The sequence below is a fragment of the Helianthus annuus genome, chromosome 4 (assembly GCF_002127325.2).
Source record: "Helianthus annuus cultivar XRQ/B chromosome 4, HanXRQr2.0-SUNRISE, whole genome shotgun sequence".
Classification (NCBI taxonomy): domain Eukaryota; kingdom Viridiplantae; phylum Streptophyta; class Magnoliopsida; order Asterales; family Asteraceae; genus Helianthus; species Helianthus annuus.
The window spans coordinates 192,478,431-192,489,507 of record NC_035436.2 but is presented as its reverse complement, the minus strand read 5'-3'; the positions used below and the strand labels follow the sequence as shown (position 1 = coordinate 192,489,507).

Genomic DNA, 11,077 nt, shown 5'->3' with positions numbered 1-11,077 from the left:
GTCAGCGTAGCTCTTTTGTCGATCACGTGCTGCTTTCAGTCGTTCTTTGACTTGAATAATTTTGCCAGTAGTTTCTTGTACTATCTCAGGTCCAGATAGTTGCTTTTCCCCAATTTCTGCCCAACAGACTGGGGTTCTGCACTTTCGTCCATAAAGTGCTTCGAATGGTGCAGCATTGATACTTATGTGATAACTGTTATTGTAAGAAAATTCTATCAAAGGTAAGTGTTCGTCCCAATTACCTCCGAATATATATTATAATCTACTTTGGGCTCGGTTTTCACATACGGGGTGCATATAAGGACATATTGAGACATTTTAAGATACATTAGGGTGTTGAAAAATTTATGAGGGTATCTGTTTACATTAGGGTTGTTATAAAATTTTTGTTGAATGTCCAAGTTTTTCCCCATGGAAGTTTATGGATGTTGACACGGAAGTTAGGAATTTAGGTTTAATTTAGTTTGTGTAATTTTACCATTCAACCTCATATCTTTCACTGGTTTACATTTATTTCCTAAACTTGTGAATTTTTTTTTTCATAAAAGTGTAAAATTAGTTTGTTTATGATACAATGTACCAGACTATATGGTACACTATACCACATACCGAGTTGGCGTTCCGAATGAACCTACCCCCTAGTACCGGATTTTAGAAATGGACGAACCGCGAACTAGTTTCCGTTCCACGTATCGAAACGTGCCCCGATCCATGTGACTAAATTTAAACAAAAGCTTAGCATCAGCCATCCTAAATTAGCAATAACTGACCATCATTAGCTTACACCAATTACCACTTTGAAAATCATCAAAATCCACACTAACAATTATCACAATCAGGTTGTATTCTATGATAAATGGAATATCTGATGTTGCATGTGTTACGATAACGAAGAACAAATCACGTTGATTCTGCGAATACATGTGATGATCTTCCCCAAACCCCCAAAATTCAACCCAAAGGACAGAGAATTTGAATTGAAAAGTGAGTAAACTCGAAATTGATTTCTGACCATCCAACTTACAAGAGAAACATATAAATAAAGACAGAAAATTCGAAATGGGCCATAAAAGGCCATGGGCCAAACACAAGCCCAAAAACAAAATGCATAAAACACTGAAAAAAACATAAAAAGATAAATAACTCGTAGAAATAAGCGTTTTTAGGCCCGAATGATGACCCAAACCTCCGTAGGCAGCAAGATGGAGCTCGTTCTCACGATCGTTTTGCCTGGTCGCACGCCCAAAACAGACCCCCGTAGCTCAAGCTAGAGCCATTTTAGTGAAGCCCCTTTTGTCACACGATCTTGGGCCTCCAAATACAAGATGGCCCGCTCCTCCACACTTGGGCCCGCATCGATATCCATATGACCATCAGCCAAAAAAACATTAAAATAGTTTAGTATCAATGAAGCCCACTGAGATTTAGTTCAACAACTATAGTACAAGCAGTGTCGTAACCAGATTGAAAGTTGCTACAATTTTCAGGTTTCCCGTATTCCTGATACTACTGGCGAACGTCGGGGTCAAACTAAAGTAAGCCGATGCAATATAATGAACGATTCGGATGAAGACCATTGTTGTTGTGCTACTTGGTGTCCTACCTAACCAAAATGAATTATACTCAATCATCCGGGGTGATGCACGATCTTTGGGCTGCAAGCAAGTATGAGATTGCGAGCATGCACAAGGAACTACGTGAAATGGTAGTGGGAGAATGTCACGGGCCAAACGTTCGAAGGTCGCTTTGCTAGGGTTTGTACTTGGAATGCTTGGGTTTACTGGCTAGTCCAAGACTTTATCAGGGATGGCCTCAGCGGATTAAATTGTAACATAAGATACAAGGTATGAAACACCCTAAACCACTGTTTGTTCATACATTTCCTACGTGTACTTGTTGTTTAGGTCGATAGTCACTGCCGATTGTTGTTTAGGATGTTGATTCCCAAGAAACGTATTTTTTTGGTTTTGATCGGTATATGGGTAAAATGGATACTAAATGCACAATCATATAAATTGTGTAGACATCTACTAAAAAACAAAATAATACTCTAACTGTCTTATTAAGACACCCTGAAAAATACTCATGAATATGTCACTCTGCAACCAGGGGAAAAAACTTCAAAAAACTAACAAAAAACAATAAAAATGAAAAAAAAATTGTTAAGCTACTCATCCTCGGACATTTCCTCCGCTTCATAGTCTGCTTCTTCCTCTCCTTTTTCTTCCTCTCCTTATGAGGTATCATCATTTTTTCCCTTGAGGGGTACGTGCACGTACACTCTCGACCGTGGTATATAACACCTTCCAAATTATGATGGTCATTTAAGCACTACATACTGCTAAACCCTGTTTCAACCCTGCAGCTACATATTGACTAATACATAAAACACCACAAATTGAAACCTTATTTGAACACTAATAAAGACACAAAATAATCTTGTTCGACCTTGCACATACGTATTTACTATGACATACAACACCACAAATTTAACCCCTTATTCCACCACTATAAAAAACACAATTCAATTAAACATATATAATCAAACAACACATAATTTAAAAAAAAGGGCAACCAGTCGTCCGTATTTATGATAACGTACCATATTAACGCTGTGATAAATACACGACAATAGAACTTAAAACACTCAACCCTATTATCCTAACATAATCATACTCATAACAACCTATCGTATAAAAACTGTCGATTATAACTAATCATCATTGAGCGTTAAAAGTATTATTAGATTAAAACCATGTACTAACCTGCATGACCCGATTCCATTAAATTGATTACGAAATATGTAGAAAAACGATGATTAAAAAAACATGAACTGTAATTTCCTTCGATCTCTATGAATCAGACGATAATGATTCATAAAATCTCTGAGTTCGTATATAAAACTGAATTCGTAAATCTCTGTAAAAAATAAAATTATATCGCTAATAACTTATGTAATATATTATGTTATTTACTTTACATGTGATCGACCAAGAGATAAGCTTTAAGAATTTTACTTAATAAGTTGCAATGGAACTAACTACCTATCTAACCCACTTTTGCACTACCCACAAGTAGGCCAAATTGGACAAATGAATTTGGATTTATAAGGACTTTTATAAGCTTCATTAACAGATGAGCATGGTTGTAAAACAAGGTTTTCAAGTCCGAGTACTCTATGAGTAATCGCTCTAAAGTAGGCTGCCGAGACGACTTTCTTCAACTCCGCCTAATTACTCGGAATAGATCAAATGTGGTCGACATCGACCAGAATCGAAGTTAGTAGGTCAAGGCCGAGTTTGACTTTAAACCATTTAAAGCATAATTTTTATGACTTTCGTATTAAAGAATAAAGAATGAATATTATTTTCACGTGTATTGTTATAATTATTAGTAATTTATGTTATTTGACATATATTTAATTTCGAAAACTAATTTCTTTATAATTTACCATGTGTGAGTGAGTACTCCTACTCTCCACCTAGGCCAAGTACTCTCAACTTCCCGCTCGACCAACTTAGGATCACCTAACGACTTTCGCAAATGGATACCATTTAGTGATTTACTTAACTATTCTAAGACCACCCGTAGTGGGGCGTTTTTTAAAAAAAAATGAAAAAAAACGCCTAAAAACGCCCCTCCCCCCATTACATGGGGGATTTTTTTTTTTAATTTTCAAAAATTGGTTTCTAGCGTTTTAAATATAACGCTATGTACAAATTGGGGCAACCAATCAATGTTGAGCATTCTGACAACTTCCCACTTTTTGCATGTGTCCAACTTTGACCAACCAATCACCATCTCTTTGCTTTTTCTGTTTTTTTTTTTTTTTTGTTTAATAATTGGAAGGAGCGTTATCAGGTATTATTCTCACTACATCACTTTCGAAATAACGCCCCATACTGACTGGGACAACAAGTGTCGAATAATGCCCGAGCATTATTTTTCTCTACCATTAGGCATGTTCTAAACACTAATCGTAATTTATGCATATTCTGTGTGCTCCGTGTTGACTTTTGATGGCAAATGGCAACTTCCTTCAACTTTAATGGATTTATACAAACACCTAGATGTTATAAACATCACAATAACTGTCAAATAATAAGATTAAAATTACACAAACATTCCAATCTAACTAAGATAATAATATTTAATTGCTGTTCAAAAAAAATAATAATATTTAATTGTTACAAAATTATAAATCATTATCATATTTGATAATCAAATAATCAATTTGATATTGATTTCAATAACTTAATATTGACCAAATAATCTATTCTCAAAAACCAACATTTTTTTCTCCATTATTTGTTTCAACTTTCCACGGTCCAACACAAAATCACTCTAGAATATTTTTTATTTTATTTTTCTTTTGGTAAATCCGGTACACAAGTGCAATTCAAAATTAAAAATAAATAAAAAATAAAAAGCCAGGTACAATAATAGTCAAGTAAGCAAGCAGTTGGGTGAGTCTGCACCTTTGAGTCTCACTTGAGCAATCTCTCTCTCCCTCCCTCTTTATATCATAATAATCTCTCACAAAATCAGATCTAAACATCCTGCATTTGAATTCCAACACTACAACGACATTCACTTTGATCTTCAATTTGTGCGGTAACACTTTTCTACCATTGATTGATGATCTAGTTATATTATAGTATGTATCTGGTGGTACAGTAGACTAGGGTTTTAGAACTTATCTGATCAATTATATCACAACATTGTATCCTGATTGTTTTTATATGTTTAGATTTGTGAAAATTGCAACATATTTCTAGCATTTTCAGTAGATCAATTGAAGTTCAACTGTTCGAGTCAATTGTAATGCTGTTGTTCATAACTTCATGTATGCTATCAATTTGATTGTGCTATAGATCTGTACAAGATAGCTAGTGGTTTATTTTAAGATTATGAATTGTAGTGTGAGGCCAGAAATTTGAATCACTTCCTATATGTGTAGCATTTGGAAAGGAATTTCATAACTTGAGTAAAAAAAAGATATATATTTGGGGATTTCATTCATCTTCAACATTTGACTAGATTGTGATATAGATCGATATAATATACCAAAGGCGGTGGAACACCGCTTGATATCGTTTCAGATTAAAGTTGAAAATTAATAGTCCCAAGTTTGAATCACCGCTTATGCCACGCCGGAAAAGTTAGATGATCTATATCATAGTTTTCAATAGCGAGCGTAGCGATCGCTATAGCGCGCTACGTAGCGTATAGGTCTAGCTCGCTAGTAGGGTTGTAGCGATAGTTTATTTTATTATTATTTTTTTTTTGTTAATATAAATAGCATTAAATATAGCTATAAAATAGCTGGATTTTAGGTTTTTGTTAAATATACATGTAAAATAGCATATATACTAGGATATTTTGATATAATATACATATAATTTTTGTTTAAATTTCAAGTGCATCGCTATTTATAAAATAGCTGCCCACTATTTATCGTTGTTCGCTATGTAGCATATACCTTGTCGCTATTCGCCATTCGCCATTAACAACTATGATCTATATGTAAGAACTTAATGGGAGATAGACGTCTAGCATTAAGAATGCAATTTGGATGTTTAAGTCTCTAGAACATGTTTTGATTGTAGGTATTTTGTTCACCTTTTTTATAAAATCAATTTTCATATATAGGTAGTGACGGGGATACAAAATCAGCAAAGGAGAGATGAGATTTACATTTTTTGTTACAGTTATCCTTTTCCAGCAAAAAATGTATAGAATTAAAGATCTAGATACATAAATGATGGGCTCATGGTCATATGGACTCATGAATGAAAGCACACTCACACACCCTATTGGGAAACTTTGATGCTTTGCCGATCAAATGATAAATATAGAAAATCTAGATAAGCAACCTTCCTTTTTAGAGAATAATGGTACTAAAAGCATTAATGTTGACATGAGTTGCCGTGGGTTTGTATTCAACTGCATAGTGTCATTAGCGGTGGTACGCCTATCCATTATATTGAATAATTTTGTGGAACTAAAAACATAGCACCAGAACCGATGAGCATAGCACATAGGCAAAACTTGGTTGGTATAATACAATTCATGATTGTTGCATCTTCTTTGATTTACAAAACTTGATTCATTTTGTTGTCTGTTTGTGTGTTTTTTTGCAGTAAACTTTGATTAAGGATGGCTTTGAGACAACCTGGTTTAATCGCTTTATTTGATGTAGATGGCACTCTTACTGCTCCAAGGAAGGTACACCTTTACTTTTTTAATCACTAAGGCATTTTAAAGAGTCCAAAAAGCTTCCTTAAAATTCAATTTTGTTTAATGGTAGAACATTATGATCCTTTTTACTAAACACGGTTTACTATTATAGAAGGAATCTTGCTAATTTAATTGAAACTATTATGTGAGAACTAAGCGATAATAATGTAAAAAGCTTTATTTTCATATGATAATCGAAGTTATTGGGTGAACGCACTCTGTTTTTATATTTGACGATATATTTATTTAAATGTGCACTCAGGACGTTAAAGTATAAATTATCGTTTTTTTCTTGAGACATGATTCTATGAAATTGAAATCAAATGTGATTTTTGTATATAAAACCAAAAGTCATATAACAGAAGGCAAAAGGGTGCAAGTATAAACTTTTTAACACAACATTCTACAAAGTTTAGTACTTTGGAACAGCTTTTAAGGGAGTTGTTTTGCAATTTTTTAGATTAGCATTTGTTATCCTGTCAAGCAAGTGCATACCTATGCTTCTGTTTGTATATCTTAATAAAAGTAAATATATTAAAATTCGGTACACGACCAAACAATACGTGTATGCCATCATTGAGTACGAAGTACTCCGTTTTTACTTATGAATACAATGGATTTTGTGTTTAAAGCAATTTAAAATTGCAGGGGGTTACTCCAACGATGTTGAAATTCATGCAGGAATTGCGTAAGGTACATAAAATTATTATGTCTTGCAATCTTGAAGTTTCTCTGTGTGTGTTGGTGGGTTGGGGGGGGGGGGGGGGATACTCGAGTTTTGTTATTTTGCTTTATTCAGTGTCTTGGTTATTTTCCGCTTGCAGGTTGTTAACGTTGGCGTTGTTGGAGGATCTGATCTTGTTAAGATCTCCGAACAGCTAGGGTCAACAGGTCAACTGCGTGCTCTGTTTTTCTTCTATCTATAATGAATACACAATAATGTTGAAGTTCAAGTAAATCTTAACATATAATAATATTAGATGTATTTCACATTTTCTCCACTGACCATATAAAATATTTATCAGTGCTTTTGACCCGAGTTCTTGAGGCCAGTTTTATAAAATTCGCTGATTCTTTTGTTTATGTCACCTTTCTTATAAGATATTATAGAAAGTATTTCATATAAATAACAATCTAGCTATGTCTATGCAGTTATAAATGACTATGATTATGTGTTTGCTGAGAACGGCCTTGTGGCCTACAAGGATGGAAAATTAGTTGGAACACAGGTACTTTCAATAAAACATAGAAAACAATATATTCAATCTTTCCTAGAAAAGAACTTTTTTCAACCATTACACGCATTATAGATCTTAAAAACTATTTTCTTTATGTACCTTATTTTATATTAATTGATCAATTGTTCTCTTGTGCAGAGCCTAAAGACATACCTAGGGGAGGAAAAGATCAAGGTAAAGAGTTTTCTTCTGTGTCTTTATGGATCTACAAAGTGTTCTTAAATATATAGGGGTGTTTGGATCATTACGGATTGAAATATCAAAATTAGTAAATCGAAGCTTAAGAACCTAAGAATAGGTTTGGTAATTTGACATTCATCTTAATAATCAGTTTTCAAAAAAACAAAAAATGATATGCTTCTTCAAATATGAGTATTTTGATTTTAAATAATCAAGGGGAGGGTTATCTTGAAAACGCTAAATATTGCGAGATCCGTGAGACCGAATGAAAAAACCAAGCAAAATCAATTTTTTTTAATACAAACCTCATTTTAATTAAAATAACATTAAAAAAAGAAATTACTTTTTAAATAATTAGTCTCTCCTCTCAAAATCACTCCTCATAATTTTTTTACACATTTGTGTAAATGGCAAACTTACGCATGCGTAAATTTTCTTTATTTACGAATACATGTAAATTTAAACATGTAAATTTAATTTCTAATATTGTATTCGATTTTGAATTTTTTTTTTTGAACAAGTTCTCGCGATTTTTTCATTCGTTCTCACGGTTCTCGCAATATTGAGCGTTCTCAAGATAACCCAAGGTTAAATCATAATAACTTTCTATTCAAACACTTACAAACTGACTAATGCAGTTACAATTGACCATAATTAGTCTTAATGAACAGCAAACACCCGTTATATGATGTCCATGCAAAATAAAATGTTAGCATATGTCTTCTGTAGTTTTTAAGTTTTAATGATAAAACATACACGCCATGATGCAGGACTTTGTCAATTTTACCCTTCATTACATTGCTGACTTAGATATCCCAATAAAAAGGTCAGTGAAAACCTAAATTATTGCAACAATTAATAATCTTTTTAGCATCATCATAAATGAACTTTTAAATCTTAATTATAGGGGGACCTTTATTGAGTTTCGAAGTGGGATGATTAACGTTTCACCAATCGGGCGAAACTGCAGCCAAGAAGAAAGAGATGAATTTGAGAGATATGATAAGGTACAAAACTTTTCTTCATTTAGAACAAAAGTTTATATAATTATATCCACAACTTGATTCTGATATTAGATTATAATTCAGGTTCATAATATACGCTCGAAAATGGTGGAAGTCCTTCGAGAAAAATTTGCTCATCTTAACCTTACGTTCTCCATTGGTGGCCAAATTAGCTTTGACGTGAGTAACTTCTTACTTATGATAAAAACATGAAATTATGATTTAATTTTTGGTTATTTTAAAAAAAAAAATGCTTTATGCTTTTAATAGGCGTTCCCCAAAGGTTGGGACAAAACTTATTGTTTGAAATACTTGGAAGAATTTCAAGAAATTCACTTCTTTGGAGATAAGACTTACAAGGTAGCTCTTTTACAATTTTCCATTACATTTCTCGGTTATTTTGTTTTGATATTAATATATGACTATATGTATTGTCTAAAACTTGAATTTTGTTAGGGTGGAAATGATCATGAGATTTATGAATCCGAACGAACTGTTGGCCACACAGGTTAGTTATGATTATAAAAATAATATTAGTCCAATAATTATCGTATCTTTCGATAACACGATTTAGGAGGTTGTATGCAACAAAATTGCTACCTCTAGTCATTGTTGAAGCGTTTTTAAGGCATGGTTGATGGTGAACATATATCTTAAAACTATTTTCCTAGTCTAAACATTGCAATTTTCATGGTAAAATCTGATTTAAACTCTTACTTTTAGGTTGAGTGACACTAAAATTTGTCAACCGGTTGTTCTTTGCTTTTCAGTTACGAGCCCCGATGATACTCTGAGCCAGTGTGCTACTCTGTTCCTCCACAAGCAAGACTGAGATACCCGACTCAATTTTGCTTTAGGATTTCCCGCACCGTAAGGTTTGGGAAGAAAGTCATTGTATGCAATATTTTTACTTTATATATGCATAGAGACCAGTTATTTTGGTTTTGGTAATTATATAAATTTTGAATAAAATGAATGCACCTATATCGCATTTCAAGTAGACAAGAGTTTTATGGGAAGAAACATGTATCTTATAAGAGACTTGCATCATTTAGCCAACGTTTTCATTCATTTAACTATGCAGTCGTTTTTAACATACACGCGCACATACAAATGTTTGCACGTATGTGTGTTCGTGTGCACGAGTTTGTGTTAGATCTGCTAATGTCTCAATATTAAGGGTCAGAAGTTGATTTAGTAAGTTAATGAATGTCGTTGGGCTAGTCAGTTGTTAGAAATAAAGTTCACGTTGTTAGGAAGAACGCAGAGAAGATATAATTTGTGACATATAACATATAACGGGGTCGCAAGGGAACTGGCGTAGCACAACCCAAATGCTAAATCCAACAACATCATATAAAACAAAAAGAGTCGACGAGTTGTTGGTCCGTCTTGATTTTCTTCGACCACTTAGGTAGCAAACCCGACGATGGTCAAGAAGACTGATGGGTCTTGCCACATAGTTTTTGGATTGAAAGATGTTAAACCAAAAGTTTGTCATGTTTATTTTTGTTAGAGGGTTGAATGTGTAATATTTTAGTCTTTATATTTGCCTAATTGTAACCTCTCTATTCATTCAATAAAATCCAACCCTTTGCTTTTACATGGTATAAAAGCCACGAGCTCAACAGTCGACTGTTCCCTTTCCCTTTGCCCATATAACCGTCGTTGTAAATCATTGGTTGGCAGTTAAACGTATACTTCGGTACCTGAAGGGGACCGCGGATTTGGGTCTCCTTATACGTCATTCTTCGGGTTCCGTCTTGCAAGCCTTTACAGATGTCAACTGGCAAAATGTTGCCACTTCATTGGTCCGTGCCTATTCTGACTTAGATTGGGTAGGTTGCCCAGTCGACCGTCGAACTATGGGAGGGTTCGCCATATATCTTGGATCCAATCTTCTAGGCCGACATCCACCAATCACGTTTAATGAATTGCCCGGCTTATTATCTGATCATGACTATATGATCAACAAAGCACACCCTATTACCCCTGCCCCATTGCCTCAGGTGTTTGCTGCTACCACTCTTCAGCAGCCTACAAACACCAATTCCCCGCAACAACAAATTGCAAACTTACAACAATTACAACAGTTAGCAGCCCAAATGGGAAACCAGTTGAACGACCCAGCAACCCCAAGCCTTCTATGCCGCCCGACCACCGAACCAGAACCATCGAGGCAATCGTCGGGGAAGCTCTCGGGGTAATTACTGAGGCAATTATAATCGGACCAGGGATAATACACAATCTGGTTCCAATAGACAGTTTTCTTGGGCTTCAACACACAATATTGTGATTGTGTCCAAACCAATCTGGTCCGTGTTCTGCCCCGACTCAGTCTCAGGCTAATTTTGCAAGTTTCTCAGAAACGGGTTCAACCTCAGGAGCTACATGGTTCCCTGACACGTGCTAATA

The 11,077-nt window shown here is 34.5% G+C and overlaps 1 protein-coding gene across 1 annotated transcript; it reads left to right on the top strand.

Moving 5' to 3' along the window:
* Window positions 1-4,449: 4,449 nt before the first annotated feature.
* Window positions 4,450-9,738, top strand: LOC110937672 (phosphomannomutase). Its single transcript, XM_022180121.2, has 12 exons — window positions 4,450-4,614; window positions 6,144-6,228; window positions 6,889-6,933; window positions 7,065-7,131; window positions 7,393-7,469; window positions 7,617-7,652; window positions 8,429-8,484; window positions 8,566-8,665; window positions 8,747-8,842; window positions 8,933-9,022; window positions 9,119-9,170; window positions 9,433-9,738. Exons 2-12 carry the CDS (start codon window positions 6,160-6,162, stop codon window positions 9,492-9,494), a joined length of 750 nt encoding a protein of 249 aa, XP_022035813.1. The 5' UTR covers window positions 4,450-4,614; window positions 6,144-6,159; the 3' UTR covers window positions 9,495-9,738.
* Window positions 9,739-11,077: the final 1,339 nt, after the last annotated feature.